The sequence below is a fragment of the Heterodontus francisci genome, chromosome 5, assembly GCF_036365525.1.
Source record: "Heterodontus francisci isolate sHetFra1 chromosome 5, sHetFra1.hap1, whole genome shotgun sequence".
Taxonomy (NCBI): domain Eukaryota; kingdom Metazoa; phylum Chordata; class Chondrichthyes; order Heterodontiformes; family Heterodontidae; genus Heterodontus; species Heterodontus francisci.
In genome coordinates this window covers 102147679-102167239 of record NC_090375.1, presented here as the reverse complement: position 1 = coordinate 102167239, position 19561 = coordinate 102147679, and the positions used below count along the sequence as shown (strand labels likewise).

At 40.5% G+C, this 19561-nt stretch overlaps 1 protein-coding gene across 2 annotated transcripts in view; it reads left to right on the top strand.

The window, feature by feature from the left end:
* The window catches only part of lypla1 (lysophospholipase 1), a 65292-nt gene that overhangs the window by 26457 nt on the left and 19274 nt on the right, over positions 1–19561 (top strand). For both annotated transcript variants that reach the window (XM_068031847.1, XM_068031845.1), the window contains exons 5-6: positions 4385–4455; positions 16654–16727. In XM_068031847.1, coding sequence (XP_067887948.1) covers positions 4385–4455; positions 16654–16727 — 145 coding nt within the window. The remainder of the gene's footprint in view (positions 1–4384; positions 4456–16653; positions 16728–19561) is intronic.

The window sequence follows — 19561 nt, the reverse complement described above, 5'->3', positions numbered from 1 at the left end:
CAATCTACAGTCTTAAGTCAGGAGTGTGTTGAAACAGTAGTGTAGTGCTAATGTCACTGGACAAGGGATCCAGAAACCTTGACTAATGCTTCAGAGACATGAGTTCAAATTCCACCATGGCAACTGGTGGAATGTAAATTCGATTAATTAATAAATCTGGAATAAAAAGCTAGTCTCAGTAATGGTGACTATGAAACTACCGGATTGTCGTAAAGGCCCACGTGGTTCACTAATGTCCTGTAGGCGGGGAAATCTGTCATCCTTATCCGGTCTGGCCTACATGTGACTCCAAACCCAAAGCGATGTGGTCGACTCTTAACTCTGAAATGGTCCAGCAAGCCACCTATTGGATCAAACCGCTAAAGAAAAGTTGAATAAGAATAAAAGCGGATGAACCACCTGGCATCAACCTAGGCATCGGAAACGACAAAGGCCTAGTTGACCCTGTAAAGTCCTCCTCACTAACATCTGGAGACCTTTGCCAAAATTGGGAGAGTTGTCCCACATACTAGTCGAGCAACAGCCCGACATAGTCATACTCACCAATAATAACTTACAGCCAAAATCCCAGACTCTGCCATCACCATCCCTATCCCTGTCCCACTGGCTAGGCAGACCTACTAGAGGTGGTGGCACAGTGGTGTACAGTCGGGAGGGAGTGGCCCTGGGAGTCTTCAACATTGACTCTGGATCCCATGAGATCCCATAGCATCAGATCAAACATGGGCAAGGAAACCTCTTGCTGATTACCACCTGCCGCCCTACCTCAGCTGATGAATCAGTGGTACTCCATGTTGAACATCACTTGGAAGAAGCACCGAGGGTGGCAAGGGCACATAATGTGCTCCTGGTGAGGGAGTTCACTGCCCCTCACCAAGAGTGGCTGGGTGGCACCACTACTGACCAAGCTGGCTGAGTCCTGAAGGACCTATCTGCCAGACTGGGCCTGCGGCAGGTAGTGAGAGAGCTAACAAAAGGGGGAAAAATACCTGATATTTTGCTCACCAATCTACCTGTGCTGATGCATCTGTCCATGAGAGTATTGGTCTGAGTGACCACTGCATCGTCCTTGTGGAGATAAAATCCCATCTTCACACTGAGGGTACCCTCCATCAGTTGTGTGGCACCATGCTAAATGGGATAGATTTAGAACAGATCTAGCAGCTCAAAACTGGGCATCCATGAGGCACTGGGGACCATCAGTAGTAGCAGAATTGCATTCAACCACAATCTGTAACCTCATATCCCCCACTCTACCATTACCATCAAGCCAGGGGATCAACCCTGGCTCAATGAGGAGTGTAGGAGAGCATGCCAGGAGCAGCAACAGGCCTACCTAAAAATGAGGTGCCAACCTAGTGAAGTTACATCAGAGGACTACATGCATGCTAAACAGCCGGAGCAACATGTGATAGACAGATCAAAGTGATCCCACAGTCAAGGGATCGGATCGGATCAAAGCTCTGCAGTTGTGAATGGTGGTGGACAATTAAATAACTGGAGAAGGAGGAGGCTCCACAAACTTCCCATCCACAATGATAGGGGTGCCAAGCACGTCAGTGCAAAAGATAAGGCTGAAGCAGTTGCAACCATCTTCAGCCAGAAGTGCTGAGTGGATGATCTATGTCGGCCTCTTCCTGAGGACCCCATCATCACAGATACCAGTCTTCAACCAATTCGATTCACTCCATACGATGTCAAGAAATGGCTAAAGGCTATAGACCCTGGCAACATCCTGGCTCTAGTGCTGAAGAGTTGTGCTGCAGAACCAGCCGTGCCCCTAACCAAGCTATTCCAGGACAGCTACAACACTGGCATCTATCCGACAATGTTGAAAATTACCCAGGTATGGCCTGTCTGCAAAAAGCAGGATGAGTTCAATCTGGCCAATTACCACCCCATCAGTCTACTTGCAAAGTGATGCAAGGTGCTATTGAGTGGTACTTACTTACCAATAACCTCACCGATGCACAGTTTAGGTTCTGCCAAGGGCACTCAGTTCCAGACCTTGGTTCAAGCATAGAGAAAAGAGCTGAATTCCAGCGGTGAGGTGAAAATGACTGCCCTTGACATCAAGGCAACATTTGACTGAGTGTGGCATCAAGGAGCCCTAGCAAAATTGAAGGGAATGGGAATCGGTGTAAAACTCTCCACTGGTTGGAATCATACTGAGCACAAAGGAAGATGGTTTTGGATGTTGGAGGCCAATAATCTCAGCCCCAGAGCATCACTGCAAGAGTTCCTCAGGTTAGTGTCCCAGGCCCAATAATCTTCAGCTACTTCACCAATGGCCTTCCCTCCATCATAAGGCCAGAAGTGGGGATCGTCGCTGATTGCACAGTGTTCAATACTATTTGCGACTCCTCAGATACTGAAGCAGTCTGTGCCTGTGTGCACCTAGCTCTGGGCAACATTCAGCCTTTGGCTGATGAGTGGCAAGTAACATTCATGCCACACAAGTGTCAGACAATAACCATCTCCAACAAGAGAGAATCTAACCATTTCCTCTTAACATCCTGGCATTACCATTGACCAGAAACTTAAGTGGACCAGCCATATAAATTCTGTGGCAACGAGAAGAGGTCAGAGGCTGGGAATTCTGTGTTGAGTAACTCACCACCTGATTTCCCCAAAACCTGTCCACCATCTATAAGGCACAAGTCAGGAGTGTGATGGAATACTCACCACTTGCCTGGATGAGTGCAGCTCCAGCAACACTCAAGAAATTTGACACCATCCAGGACAAAGCAGCCCCCTTGATCGGCACCCCATCTACCACCAGCACACTGGCAGCAGTATGTACCCTCTACAGGATGCACTGCAGCAACTTGCCAAACTTCCTTCGACAGCATCTTCCAAACCCATGACCTCGATCACCTAGAAAGGCAAGAGTAGCAGATGCATGAGAATGCCACCATCTGTAAGTTACCCTCTAAGCCACCGACCATTCTGACTTGGAACTATATCGCCATTCCTTCACTGCCATTCGGTCAAAAACCTGGAACTCCCTGCTTCGCCAAAGGACTGCAGCCATTCAAGAAGGTGGCTCACCACCTTCTCAAGGGCAATTAGAGATGGGCAACAAATGCTGTCCTCGCCAGCGACCCTCATGTTCCATGAAAATATATATATATGTAAAAAAAAAAGTCATCACTTGCCTGGATGGATGCAGCATCAACAGCTGCATTGAGTATCAGAATAAAGCATTAAAACAATTTGCTTGATTGAGGTAAATTGGCCATTGTAAATTGCCCCTAATATAGGTAGGTGGTAGGAGAATTGAGGAAAGGTGGGGATGTGGTAGGGAATATGGGATTAATGTGGGATTAATATAAATGGGTGGTTGATGGTCGGCACAGACTCAGTGGGCCGAAGGGCCTGTTTCAGTGCTGTATCTCTCTATGACACCTCTGCCACTGGATTTGATATTCACTTTTCTCACCAGTGGATTACTCTGGCCAGCATAATGACAGAAGTTCTCGGGCTAGGAGGCTACAACTAAATAAATTTGAATTGCTGTAGTGCACCCTGTATGTTGTACATTTATTTAGCGCTTTCCATGATCTCGGAATGTCTTAAAGTGCTTTGCATGAATAATGAAGTCTGAATAATGAACTACTTTTGAAATGAAGTCAATTCTGTAATACAGAACATTACTTTCTAGAAATATTTTTACTTTGTTTATGCTCACTTTGAGTGCAGTCAAAACCGTACATCTAGGCGTTGTCAGGATTATTCTGTAAATATTCATTTGCAATGGGCACTGACTACAATGTACAAGGCAGTGCTCATCTTCACCCGACATTTGTCTGACCCAGATATTGGAAAGCTTAGCACCCAAGGGTTAGCAACCACAGAATGATCACTTTCAACATGATCTGATCATAAATATTTAAATTATGACTCTGGTAGATAACTTGAAGTGGGCTAAATTTAATGAAATGAAGTAGAGGACAAGTGGAAAACTGTAAAAAGGAATACTTACCGAAATCTAACCAGGCTAAACTTAACAATGGATTAACAAATAAAAAGTGGAAATTAACCCCTACAAGTCCTGCAGGGAGAAAGGGTTTGCTGGAGTAATGTAAGAAAATACAGAAACATTTAAAAAGGAGCACCTAGAAATAAAGCCCAAGAGCCAAGTCTAAATGCAAAAGCAAACAGCATTTCAGTAGTAAGAAGACAAGCAAAGAGGTGAAAAATCTAAAAGATGCCAACAAGCTTCAAACTGAGGGTGAATGCCAAACAGTAACAATTCAGAATTACTTGAAGTATTCATGAGAAGTCTTATGAAACATTGTCTCCCCAAACTGAGGTATGCCAAGTAAAATCAAAAGCAAGTTTTTTCTTTTCTAACATGTCAGCAAAACTTTTCTTTCCATAGGTTTGATATATTTGGACTTTCTGTGGAGTCTGTTGAAGATGAGGGAGGAATCAAAAATGCAGCAGAAAGTGGTGAGAGAGAAAACCTTCTCTCAATTTTGCTTAATTAAGCCAAGAATTGCGTTAATCAATAATTATAGCCATGTATAGACTTTGTAGATCTAGACTGCTTTGAAACTTTTACTCTATCAGTTAGCTGCTTCAGGAAATGTTTGATAGGCAACATTAAATATTTATATCGCTGATCTGTTTTAAGTCACCAATATTGTGAGATGTGTTTCTGTTGCATGTTTTCCAGCATGCCCACGGAATTTCGATTCCTCTCTGCTGCCCTATCTTTAATATTTCACCTTGTAAAAATATTTGACCATGAGGTGAAATAAGTTTTCAGCCCAGGAACCAAATGTGTTGATGTGAGAAAACTAATTTGCAACTTAAAAGATTAATAGAGTTAAAGTAAGATGTTGCCACTAAAAGTACTTGCACAACAATCAGAGGTTGTTGTGAGGACAAGGCATTACACTTGAATCTACTTCAATATTTAGTGTTTTTGTAAAGTGCTTACCAGTATGGGGAACCATCAACTGTAGTTATCTAGCTGTCTTTTATGGAGACAGTTGTTTAATTCAAGTTCAGTTTCAGGAATCTTCGAAGATAATAGTATAATGAAGATTAATGAAGAAGGCACCTCTTTTTCCTGAACTCAGATATATCAAAAGGGAATATCTGAGCAGGAGCAGGCTATTTGGCAACCTCGAGCCTGCTCCGCCATTCAATAAGATCATGGCTGATCTGATTGTGACCTCAACTCCACATTCCAGCCTATCCCCAATAACCTTTCACCCCATTCTCTTAGCTGCTAGGTTCTAACCCTCTCCATAGTTACAATAGTCCGCTGTACGGCATCAATCACGACATTAGGCTTAAAGCCTCAACCCTAATATCAGGGTGTAGAATTCAGAAGATAGTTATTGTAAGTGCTTGGCCACCCTTATCTTAGTTGCCTCTTACTTTTTCATTTGACTTGATTTACAAATGTGGGGTCAGGTTCCACGTGCACACTGATGGCAGTCAACTATTTATGATCTATATTAATGACTTGGATGAAGGGACTAAGTGTATTGTAACCAAATTTGCAGGTGATACACAGATAGGTAGGAAAGTAAGTTGTGAGGAGGACAAACAGTGTCTGCAAAGAGGTAGAGATAGGTGAAATAAGTGGGCAAAGATTTGATAGATGGAGTATAATGTGGGAAAATGTGAGGTTGTCCACTTGAGCAGGAGAATAGAAAAGCAGAATATTATTTACCTATGAACATACATATGAATTAGGCTCAGGAGTAGGCTACTCGGCCCCTTGAGCCTGCTGTGCCATTCAATAAGATCATGGCTGATCTGATTGTGACCTTAGCTCCACATTCCCACCTACCCCCAATAACCTTTCACCCTCTTGCTTATCAAGAATCTATCTACCTCTGCCTTAAAAATATTCAAAGACTCTGCTTCCACTGCCTTTTGAGGAAGAGTTCCAAAGACTCACGACCCTCAGAAAAAAAATTTCTCCTCATCTCTGTCTTAAATGGGCGACCCCTTATTTTTAAACAGTGACCCCTAGTTCTGGATTCTCCCACAAGGGGAAACATCCTTTCCACATCCACCCTGTCAAGACCCCTCAGAATCTTATATGTTTCAATCAAGTCACCTCTTACTCTTCTAAACTCCAGCATATACAATCAAGCCTAGCCTGTCCAACCTTTCCTCATAAGACACCCTGCCCATTCCAGGTATTAGTCTAGTTAACCTTCTCTGAACTGCTTCCAATGCATTTACATCCTTCCTTAAATAAGGAGACCAATACTGTACACAGTACTCCAGATGTGGTCTCACCAATGCCCTGTATAGCTGAAGCATAACCTCACTACTTTTGTATTCAATTCCCCTTGCGATAAATGGTAACATTCTATTATCTTTCCTAATTATTTGCTGTACCTGCATACTAACCTTTTGCGATTCATGCACTAGGACACCCAGATCCCTCTGGATCTCAGAGCTCTGGAATCTCACGGTGTTTAGGTAATATACTTTTTTATTCTTCCTGTCAAAATGGGCAATTTCACATTTTCCCACATTATACTCCATTTGCCAGATCTTTGCCCACTCACTTAACCTATCTATATCCTCTTGTAGCCTCTTTATGTCCTCTTCACAAGTTATTTTCCTACCTATCTTTGTGTCAGCAAATTTAGCAACCATACCTTCGGTCCCTTCATCCAAGTCATTAATATAAATTGTAAAAAGTTGAGGCCCCAGCACTGATCCCTGTGACACATCAGTCGGTTGCATCATGCCAACCAGAAAATGACCCATTTATGCCTACTCTCTTTCCTTTTAGCTAACCTATCTTCTATCCAGGCTAAAATGTTACCCCCTACACCATGAGCTTTTATTTTCCGCAGTAACCTTTGATGTGGCACTTATCAAATACCTTCTGGAAATCCAAGTACAGTACATCCATCGGTTCCCCTTTATCCACAGTACATGTTGCTTCAAAGAACTCCAATAAATTGCTTAAACATGATTTCCCTTTCACAAAACCATGTTGACTGTGCCTGATTACCTTGAATTTTTCTAAGTGCCCTGCTATAATGTGTTTAATAGCTTTTAACATTTTCCCTATGTCAGATGTTAAGCTAACTGGCCTGTAGTTTCCTGTTTTTCCTGTTACTTGTATCCTCTATGGTGAAGACTGATGCAAAATATCTGTTCAATTCATCTGCCATCTTTTTATTTTCCCTCATTAATTTCCCAGAGTCACTTTCCAAAGGACCAATGCTCACTTTGTTAACTCTTCTTTTTTTAACTATCTATAGAAACTCTTACTAGTGTTTTTATATTCCTAGCCAGCTTTCACTCATACTCTAGTTTTGCCCTCCTTAATTAATCTTTTAGTTGTTCCTTGCTGCTTTTTGTATTCTGTCCAATCTTCTGACCTGCCGCTCATCTTTGTGCAATTGTATGCTTTTTCTTTAAGTTTGATGCTATCTTTAACTTTTTTAGTTGACCACAGATGGAATTTTTATTTCTCGTTGGAATGTATCTATTCTGTATATTCTGAAATATCCCCTTAAATATCTACCACTGCATCTCTATTGACCTATCCCTTAACCTACTTTGCCAGTTCACTTTTACTAGCTCTGCTTTCATGCCCTCTTAATTGCCCTTATTTAAGTTTAAAATACTAGTCTTAGATCCACTCTTCTCTCCCTCAAACTGAATGTAAAATTCAATCATAATATGATCACTGCTGCTTCGGGGCACTTTCACTACGAGGTTATTAATTAATCTTACCTCATTGCACAATACCAGGTCTAGTATGGCCTGCTCTCTGGCTCCAGAACGTGCTGTTCTAAGAGACCATCCCGAAAACATTCTATGAACTCATCTAGACTACCTTTGTCCATCTGATTTTTCCAATCTACATGTAGATTAAAATCCCCCATGATATCGCTGTTTCTCTCTGACAAGCATCCATTATTTCTTCCTTTATGTCCCGTCCTACCGTATGAGAGAGAGTGCAGAATGTTGCGGTACAGAGGGACTTGGGTGTCCTTGTATATGAATCACAAAAGGTTAGCATGTAGGTACAACAAGTAATTAGGAAGGCAAATGGAATGGTGGCATTTATTGTACAAGGGATGGAGTACAAAAGGAGAGAAGTCTTGCTACAACTGTACAGGACATTGGTGAGTACTGCGTACAGTTTTGGTTGCCTTACTTAAGGAGGGATATACTTGCATTGGAAACAGTTTGGAGAAGATTGATGAGGCTGATTCCTGGGATGTAGGCATTGTCTTATGAGGAAAGGTTGGACCTATACTCATTGCAGTTTGGAAGAATGCGAGGTGGTCTTATTGAAGCATTTAAGATTCTGCGGGGGCTTGACAGGGTAGATGCTGAGAGGATGGTTCCCTTCGTGGGGGAATCTGGAACTAGGGGGCACAGTTTCAGGAGAAGGGGTTTCCCATATAAGACGGAGGAAGAATTTCTTCTCTGAGGGTTGTTAATTTTTGGAATTCTCTTCCTAGAGAGCAGTAGAGGCTGTTTTTTTTTGATCTGCAGGGGAGTTGAGGGTTATGGGGGCAGGCAGAAAAGTGGAGTTGAGGCCCCAATCACATCAGCCATGATTTTATTGAATGGCAGAGCAGGCTCGAGGGGCCAAATGGCTTACTCCATCACCAACATTGACTCCAGGACTTTTGCTGCACTGTTTGTTGCCTGTCAAACATAAAATCCTGTAAGGCAAAACTGAAACCATCTTGGTTGGCTACCGTCAGCACCCAGCTAACTTCGGTGCTAACTCAACTGGTTTCCATGGCTGCTGCCTTGGGTTAAATGCAGTGTTGTGCAACCTTTGGCATTCTGCATAGCAGAAACCCTAAACTTTCTGCTCCAGCCTCTGCCTTGATCTTTTGCAGCTTTAACTAATCCAAAACTCTGGCTCAAATCCATTCCCATACAAAACCCCTCATTCCTAGCATCTACATTCTCACTTGGCACCTGTGCCTCACAAAATCATGATTTCAATCCCTCTCATATTCTATTATTTTCCTACCACCTTTGCCAGCTTAGACTCCTCATTACTGTTTTCCCTCATACCTTTTCTCTACCATTTGAGGCTGTTTGATTTTTTTTGTGCTATGGACAGGGCTTTAAACTAATAGTGGGGGGACGGTTCAGGTAAAAGGAGATTTAGAAGTCTAAAGAGAAAGGTCAAGGCAATGGAACAGTGTAGTGATCTGAGTAAAGACAAGCAGAGTGGGACAGAGAGTTTAACAGTAATTGTGCATCAGCAAATAAGGTCAATGCAGGGAATAGTAGTAAAAAAATGAAATTAGAGGTTCTTTATCTGAATGCGTGCAACATCTGCAATAAGATAGATGAATTAGTGGCACAAATCGAGGTAGATGATCTAGATTTAATTGCCATTACAGAGATGTGGTTTCAAGGTGATCAAGGTTGGGAAATAAATATTTCAGGTTACACAATATTTCGGAAAGATAGACAGAATGGCAAAGGAGGAGATGTAGCCCTGATAGTAAAGGATGACATAAGGACATTCGTGAGAAAGCATCTGGGATCAGAAGATCATGAAGTGGAATCAGTATGGGTGGAAATTAGGACTAGCAAGAGTCAGAAAACACTAGTGGGAGTAGTTTATAGGCCCCGTAACAGCAGTTATACAATTGGACAGAACATTAAACAAGAAATTATTGGAGCTTGTAACAAAGGCAATATAATTGTGGGGAATTTAATAGACTGGGACAATCAAATTGGTGCGGGTGGTCTAGAAGATGAGTTTGTAGAATATTTTCTTGACAGTTTTCTGGAACAATATATAGTGGAACCGACGAGGGATAAAGCTAATTTAGATCTAGTATTGTGAAATAAGGCAGGGTTAATTAATAATCTTATAGCAAAAGATCCACTGGGAAATTTTGATCATAATACCATTGAATTCCGAATTGAGTTTGAAAGTGATATACTCCAATCACGAACAAGAATCTTAAACAAGGCTAAATTACATGGGTATGAAGGGAAAACTGACTAAGGTTGATTGGGTAAATGGACTAAAAGTTGTGGCAGTAAATAAACAGTGGAAAACATTTAAAGAAACAATTTAAAATGTTCAACAAAAGTATGTTCCGTTGAAAAACAAAAATTCAGCAAGAAGGACCCATCCATGGCTCGCTCAGGAAGTTAAGAATAGTATTACATTTTTTAAAAAGCCTTATAATGTTGTAAAGAACAGTAGCAAGTCTGAGAATTGGGAGTGTTTTAGAAACCAACAAAGGGCTACCAAAAAGTTGATGAGGGAAAAAATAGAATGAGAATAAACTAGCCAGAAAATTAAAAACAGATTGTAAGAGCTTTTATAAGTATCTAAAAAGGAAGAGAATAGAATGGACCCTTAGAAGCAAAGACAGGAGAAATTATCATGGGGATTGAGGAAATGGCAGAGGCATTGAACAAATACTTTGTGACTGTCTTCACAGTAGGAGACGCAAGTGCATAGCAGAAATGGAGAGTAATCTAGGAGCTAAAAAGAGTGGGGAACTTGGGTAATTAATATTAGTAGAGAAAAAGTATTGGAAAAACTTAAGGGACTGAAGTCTGACAAATCCCCTACATCCTAGGCTTATAAAAGAGATAGCCCCAGAGATAGTAAATGAGCGAGCTATGATTTTCCAAAATTCCTTAGATTCAGCAAAGGTCCCATCTGACTGGAAGTTGGCAACTGTAACACCACTTTTCAAGAAAGAAGGGAGAAAGAAAACTAGGAACTACAGGCCAGTTAGCCTGACGTCAGTCAGGGAAAATCATTGGGAAAATGCTGGAATTTATTTTTAAGGAAGTCTTAATAATGCACTTAGAAAAGCATAGTACAATTAGAACGAATCGTTTTACGAAAGGGAAATCCTGTTTGACAAACTTATTAGACTTTTTTTGAAGATGTAACTGGTAGGATAGGCATTCGATAAGGTCCCACATAAAATGTTAATAGGCAAGATGAGGGCTGATGGAGTTGAGGGTAATATATTAGCATGGTTAGATGATTGGTTAACAGAGAGGAAGCAAAGAGTGGGTATAAACAGGACATTTTCAAGTTGGCATGCTGTGACTAGTGGAGTGCTGCAAGGGTCAGTGCTGGGGCCTCAGCTATTTACAATCTATATTAATGACTTGGATAAGGAGACTGAGAGTAATGTATCTATGTTTGCTGACGATACAAAGCTAGGTAGGAATGCAGGCTGTGGGGAGGGCTCAGAGGCTGTGAAGAAATATAGACAGGACACGTGAGTGGGCAACAAGATGGCAGATGGAGTATAGTGTGGGGAAGTGTGAAGTTATTCACTTTGGTTATAACAATAGAAAAGCAGAATATTTTTTGAAAGGTGTGATGGATGTATTCAAAATCATGAGGGGTCTAGACAGAGTAGATAGAGAGAAGCTGTTCCAGCTCGTGTGAGGATCGAGAACGAGAGGGCACAGATTTAAAGTTTGCGAAACAAAAGCGATATGAGGAAAACTTTTTCACATAGTGTGTGGCTAAGGTCGGGAATGAATTGCCTGAGTGTGAGGTGGAGGCAGGTTCAATTGAAGCATTCAAAAGGGAATTAGACTGGAATATGAAAAGGAAGAATGTGCAGGGTTATGGGGAGAAGGTGGGAGGAATGAAACTGAGTGAATTGCTTTTCAGAGAGCCAGTGCGGACGCGATGGGCTAAATGGCCTCCTGCACTGTAACAATTCGGTTAGTCTGTGTGAAACTTATAAATGTTGATGTTCAGAGAGACTTGGGTGTGCTCGTACATGGAATGCAGAAAGTTAGCATGCAGGTACAGAAAGCAATTAGGAAGGCAAATGGCATGTTGGCCTTTATTGCAAGGGGATTGGAGTGCAGGAATAAAGAAGTCTTGCTACAATTGTACAGGGTTTTGGTGAGACCACATCTGCAATACTGTGTGCAGTTTTGGTTTCCATATTTAAGGAAGGATACTTGCACTAGAGGCAGTACAGCGAGAAGGTTCACTAGATTGGTCCCTGGATGAGAGGGTTGTCCTATGATGAGAGGCTGAGTAAATTGGAACTATACTCTCTGGTGTTTAGAAGAATGAGGGGCAATCTCATTGAAACATACAAGATTCTGAAGGGGCTTGATAGGGTAGACACTGAGAGGTTGTTTCCACTGGTTGGAATGTAAAACACATGGGCACAGTCTCAGGATAAGGGGCCGATTGTTTAGGACTGAGAGGAGGAGAAATTACTTCACTTAAATGGTTGTAAATCTTTGGAATTCTCTACACCAGAGGGTTGTGGATGCTCCATCGTTGAATACATTTAAGGTTGGATTAGACAGATTTTTGGTCTCTCTGGGAATCGAGGGATATGGGGGGAAAGTGGAGTTGAAGCCCAAAGATCAGCCATGATTGTTTTCAAGGTGGAACAGGCTCGATGGGTTATATTGTCTACTCCTACTATTTCTTGTGTCATTTATGCTCTCCCCTCTGCAACTCTGTTTCAAAACTACTTTACCTTTACTTCCTCCCTGACTTCGAAGTCCAAAAACTTGTCCTTTTGACTTTACTTTAGATTTTCTTTTTCCCACCCTTTCACCCCCTTTAAAATTCTTCCCTTCCTTGGTCCTTATACAACTTTTATACTTTCTCCACTTTGTAGTGTACTCAGAGATATTTTTAAAAGAAATTGAGAAGCACTGTAAAAGTGCAAGCTCTTCTGGAATGTATCTTCTAATGTTGTCAGTGATAGGTTGACAATCACATGGTAAAATAAAAATATCCAAATCTTGTCACTTCATGGGTCAGTGTCAATAGTCATCCTTGGAATCCACTGGCAACTATTTTTTTTATAAAATGTACGATTAGGATCTATTTTCTAAATAAGGCAGGCTTTCACATCAAGTTTTGAATTGCTCACATTATTTTGTGCACCAAACAAAAAGTCTAGGATAAGAAGAGCCATTCGGCCCACATAAATTCATTCCTCTACAAAGAACCTACTTGCAGTGGAGATCTTAGTATGCTTGTCGAATCTTGTCCAGGTGAAGATGCATTTTAATGGTGCGAGCTGTCAGCATTGGCTCAGCAGTAGCATCTTGCCTCTTGGGCAGATGGTTCAAATCCCACTCCAGAGACTTAAGCATAAAATCTCATGAGCACTCCAGTGCAGTACTGAGGAAATGCTGCACTATCTAAGGAGTCATCTTTTAAATGAGACATTAAACTGAGGTTCCGTCTGCCCTCTCAGTGCCACAAGGATCAGTGCTGGGGCCTCAGCTATTTACTCTCTGTCTCTTCATTTAAGTCATTAATATAGATTGTAATGTATCTAGGTTTGCTGATGATACAAAGGTAGGTGGAAAGGTATGCGCTGGGGAGGACACAGAGGCTGCAAAGAGATAGACAGGGTCAGTGAGTGGGCAACAAGATGGCAGACGGAGTATAATGTAGGGAAGTGTGAAGTTATGTACTTTGGTCATCTGAATAGAAAAGTAGAATATTTTTAAAAGGTGTGAAACTTGTAAGCATCGATGTTCAAAGAGACTTGGGTGTGCTTGTACAAGGAATGCAGAAAGTTAACCTGCAGGTACAGCAAGTAATTAGGAAAGCAAATGGCATGTTGGCCTTTATTGCAAGGGGATTGGAGTACAGAAATTAAGGAAGTATTGCTACAATTGATTTTTGTTCCCTTGGGAAATCAAGGGGTATGACGAGTAGGCAGGGAAGTAGAGTTGAATCCTCAGATCAACCGTGATTGTTTTGAATGGAGCAGGCTGGATGGGCCATATGGTCAACTCCTGCTCCTGTTTCTTGTGTTCTCTCGGATGGACATGAAATATTCCATGGCATTATTTCAGATTGCCTGGGGGAGTGCTCCCCATTGTCCTGGACGATATTTATCCCTCGACCAACATCACTGAAACAGATTATTTGGTCATTTTTGGTCTCATTTGCTGTAGTATTTCCTACATTACAATAGTGAATGCACTTCAAAAAAAATACTTACTTGGCTGTAAAGTGCTTTAGGGCATCCTGAGATCGTGAAATTCTCTATATCAATTCAAGTTGTTTCTTCGCATCTAGCTTTGGAGGACCCAGTAATTTCATCTCCCATACCCTGCCTGGTAGATTAGTTAAGGTATTTTTCATCCCAGAAGTCTTTTCTAATTATCTGTTCACATTTTTTATTTTGCCAGTCCAAACGCATCTAAATTGTACAGAGGTACAATAATCTGAATCTGTTAATCCATCACGAACTCAGTTTGTAGAGTTTTAGCCAAATATTTATGTGTTTTAAAAATTTTAATTTGTGCAGCACTTGTGTCTAATGTGTTTTCTTTCACCTTTTTGCATTTGCTGATTTGCATTGTTTACTGACTAAGGTGTTTTAATCGTGAACCACCTTCACAACTAAGTCATCACTTTGCTTCAACCCCTTCGTAAAGTCAGGCAAAAGTACCAATTTGGTTTAAACTGGGAATTAATTAATTGAGATTGTGATATGATTGTTGATTTTACCACAAGGTAAACTGAGTTCAGTTAACGTTTGTTGGCTGAAGATGGGCTTTTTAATGTTTACATTGATTGGTATAATTGAGGATAAGTGTCATCATTGATTCTTTGTTTTCTCACGCAGCAAGTTAAACTTAATGCCAGTTGCTGTCTTGTCTTTGCTATGAAGTGGTGCCCTAAAAATCAAAATCATACTTTTAATTCTGAGTACAAAAGCTATATGTTAATGAAAACAATACATTTTTGAGAAAATAATTTGAGAGGTGCAACCAAAATGATTTTTAAAAAAAGGAAATGCAATCTCAACCAGGAGGGCAACATATAACATTTTGCGATAATGAAAATCAGGTACAACATTAAAATGGTAGAAGTGGATCTTGCCATTTAAGCACTGTCATATCAATCCACGTCACCTTTGTGCAGCGGTACATAAAAGATATAGGCAGGAAGCTAACCATGCCAGCATCAGTGAGCAGATAAAAATTCTTTAAATGGTATATTTCATTATGTTTAGTGCATTTATATGATCAAGACGATTTCTCATTTTGGTCCTATCTGGTATCCTGAGGTTTAGGTGGCACAGTGGGTAAGCTTTTTTACCAATGCTTCATTTTGTAAGATATCTAGTGTTCTTGCAACAGGCTTTCACATAAATTTATCCATGAAAGGAAGAATAATCTTTAAACCATCTTATGTAGAAGAGCAAAGGTGATCTCTAGTTTAGTATATTGGTATTGCTTTTTAAAGTGTTTCATGAGTTGTGCAAAGGAGTTAGAGTACAAGATGCAAAAGAAATTGTGGGGAAAAGCTCAACTTAGAAAAGAGCCACGAGTACTACAACAATTTGCATTTATATAGTGCCTTTAATGTAATAAAACTTTGCATAATACTTTTGGAGTAAAATAGATCCCAAGCCATAAGAGGAGGTATTAGGAGGGGTGACCAAAAACTCGGACAAACAAGTAGGCCTTAAAGACGGAGAGCTGGAGAGACTGTGGTTTAGGGAAGGAATTCCAGAATACAGACCCCAGGAATCTGAAGAGTGGTAGGGCAGGGTCATGCACATCAGGCCAGCATTGGAGGAGTGTATAGTTTGGATGATTTTAGGGCTGCGGAAGGTTACATAAGTAGGAAACATGCCGCAGAGTTTCGGGCTGGCCGAAGTTCATGGAGAGGGAAGGATGAGAGCCCAGCCAAAGGAGCTTGGGAATAGTCGAGTCTAAGTTACTACAGCATTTATGCAGGTTTCAGTAGCTGGTTGCCTAGCTCAACCCTTGTATAAGTCAGTGTTACAGGAGTGAAAATAGATTGTTTTGTAATGGCAAGGATATGGGGTTGTAAGTTCAGCTTGGATCAAATAAAGACAGCAAAATTGCTAGAATCTGGTTCAGTCCGGATTCGGTTAAGAGTTTGTGGTAAGGACCTAAGAAAATGACTTTGGTTTTCCCAATATGTAGATGGAAATTGAAGCTCACAAAGACTGGATGTCAGACAGACAGTCTGACAATATAGGCTTTGGAGGAATTGAGAGGGGTGATGTAGAAGTAGAGCTGGCTGTCGTCAGTATACATGCCTCTGTGGATAATGTTGCTGGAGCAGAATGTAGATGAAGAGGAGAGTTGCAAGGATAGTTCCTTCGAAGGCTTAAGGTAACTGGATGGGGGTGAGAAGAGAACCCATTGCTGCAGATGCTGTGGCTAATATCAGCAAAGTGAGAGCGCAGTCCCTCTGAGCTAAACAGTAGAGAAAAGGCATCGATGGGGTTGATGTGGTTGGCACTGTCAAAGTTGCCATGGTCAGAGTTGGAGTTCCATTTGTGTCTTTGGAAAAGAGACATTTCAGTGCTGCAGCAGGAGCAGAAACTGATTAGAGATATTGAAATGGGGAGTTGTGGGAAAGGTGAGCATGCATTTGGAAGGTAACAGCGCATTAAATTACTTTGGACTTTGACAGGAAAAGAGATTGGAGACGGGCAGCCACTTTCGAGGATCTGGAAGTCAAGGGTAAGCTTTTTTGGGGGTGGGTGGGTTGCTGGGCGATTTTTTTTTTTAAGGTACATAATATATAATTTAGAAGTAACAGATGTATAAATTTCCTAAGGAGATTGCATCACATTTTCTATGTACTGAGTGAAAATAGTATAACGTCTGTTTAATTTTATTAACATCTTTGTTTTGCAGTTAAAGAGATGATAGATCTAGAAGTTAAGAATGGAATACCATCTCATCGAATTATTTTGGGAGGATTTTCTCAGGTGAAGCATCACATGCTTATGAGCAAGGCATTGCGTCTGTTTGTGTTGGTCTGTGATAACATAGACTAATTATCACTAAAATATATAATCATTTAGAGTTTTTTCCATTACAGTGTAACTAGAAAGGATGCTGCCAAAATCAAAAGCATAGTGAGTCCTAATTTTTGCAGACTTTGAATTGAGAGAAGCAGTTTTCCCATAGTTTTCAATGTTGCAAATTTAGATGTTTCTCTGGGAATTTATCGGTAGTATTGAGTTTTATGATTTAGAAATACCAGCCAGGGACATTTACAGAACTCCCCCTACTGTAATATCATAGTCTATTTTAATAACATTGAAGCATTGGCAATGTTCATGATTTTAAGTCCATTATTTTTGCACAATTTCTCTTTCTAGGTTATATGCATTACTGAAGAACACTATCAGTACATTAAATATGTTGAGTGCTGTTAAAGCAAATTGAGCAAAACTGATTTATCTTAAAATTGTATTGGCAATGTTTTATGATGAATAAGGGATAGCAATTCTTGTAAGAATATGAGCTAATGAAGATATTTTAAGGGATTAGGCAATGCCGGAGATAAATGACCTTGTGCTTTTCTGTGAAAGTTACTGTTCTGCAAAAAGATACTGCTTTGGACTGTCTGCTGATGTCTGGCAGGTGCAGTATCACAAGTGGCCTTGTTATTGCAAAAACTAGTTATAGCTGGAAGAGAAATGAAAGAACAGCATGAGACTTGGAGCTGTCTACAGCCTTGTCTCTCTGTGGAAATGTCTTTGTAAGTTTCTAAAATATAATCGAATATGATTCACTTTTACTATTTTTTACAACTAAGCTTTGTTGGATTGCAATTTAATATAAAGGTTGATAGTTGAGAGATTTAATACTTCAGAATTGCGGAAAAGTATGTTAAAATCCAAATTTTATTTGCACTTGGAACTCTTATCCTCAAAATTCTGGGTTGTGTCATTAACCATGGAAGCTAAAACAAGCATAGCAAAAGCTAGTGCTAAGGCTAAAATGCAGATAAGGAAGGCCAAGGTCTGGCCTGAGCACAACTTGCTGAGTCTTTTATTGAATGGATTCCCCACAGTTCCTATTTTTGGGATCTGTCTGAGTGAGCTTGGGTCAGTTTCAGTGTAGAAGGACCTGGAAGGACCCCGGGCAGGTGTTGACGCAAAGCCGCACCTTCTACCCAAAGGACATTGAGGGTAATATAATCCTCAATTATACTTTGTAAATTGCTCCTCAAATACTGTAATATATTAAGTCTCGCTTATGCTTAAGTAAAATTATAATTACCAATAGGTAGTCCGTTTCAACCTATTGAACATATACTCCAAAGAAACTTCAAATTTATTACATTCTCGTAACAGGAAGAATGATATACAACTGTTTTCTCCCAGGCTGTCTTTGATTTACTGTTGTGCAGTAAAATAAAATGAGCAACTGTGTGATAATGAACAAGTAATATTTATAATACACAGGATTGGGGAACAAATGGCTACTGATTCCTTCAAGTATTGTTCTGATAGAAGCATTCTTGTGTCACTAAATCCCCTGTTCTATATAGTACTTTTTTATTTTGATATACGTATGTGCTCTGATTTTGGTCTTGTTGCAGGATTGTAATATAAAATGGATATGAGGATTTATTTTTTTCTTGCAAGTAATCTTTTAATTTGGATGGGTAAGATACCCATTTCTCCATGAGCAAAATACTGTGGATGCTGGAAATCTGAAATAAAAACATAAAATGCTGGAAATACTTAGCCGGTCTGGCATCATCTGTGGGGAGAGAAACAGTTAAGGTTTCAGATGCTGTCGGACCTGCTGAGTATTTCCAAGATTCCCACTCCTGTTGTGTTCTTCTCTAATCCCTGCTAAAAATGTATGCCTGTGGGTGTTGGGCAAGGATAGGATTGAGCTCTGCTGACATGCTCTTAGTGTCAAAATAGCTTTCTGAAACGCACTGCCAAGATTTATAGATGAAGAAAAACATTGATGCATTGTATTGGAGCATGACTGGCACCCATAGAACAATACCCTGATCAACAGGAGAAAAATTGATAAGTACATATGGAAACCTATCAACATACTTAAAAGTCGGCAAATCAAGCTACTGAGTAATTCATACGAGTAAAGTATAAAAGCATTGAAGTTAAGGTAAACATTTATACATCATTGGTTAGGCCTCAGCTGGAGTATTGTCCACTTCAAGGCCTTTGAGAACTTAGAGGAGACTTACTAGGATGTTGGGAGGAATGAGTGACTTCAATTATTTGAAGAATTGAGAAAAGCTGGGATTGCTCTCCCTATAGCAGAGAAGATTTAGGGAGGATTTAATGGAGATGTTCAAAATTTAGTGGCTTTGATAGCACATATAGGGATAAACTGTTTCCAGTAACAGGAGGGTCGGTCACCCAAGGATACAGATTTAAGATAATTGGCAAAAGAACAAGGGCGGAAAGGAGATTTTTTTTCCTTTCACAGCAAAACCTGGAATGCACTGCCTGAAAAGGTGGTGGCAGCAGATTTAATAGTTACTGTCAATTTGTACTTGAAAAGGAAAGGTTTGCAGGGCTGTGGGGGAAAAGCAGGGGAGTGGGACTAATTGAATAACTCTTTGAAAGAGATGGCACTAACATAGGTCAAATGTCCTCCTGTACTGCATGCTTCTACTTATGAAATCCATTTGACCATTTTATGGCTTTTTTCTACTTGCAATCCCACTTTTAAGAATTAGTATTTCTGTTATTCTAGATCTCTACTCTATTTCATGGAAATCGTTGCTGTTTAGGGCATGACAGCTATTTTAATCTCAGCTTCGCAT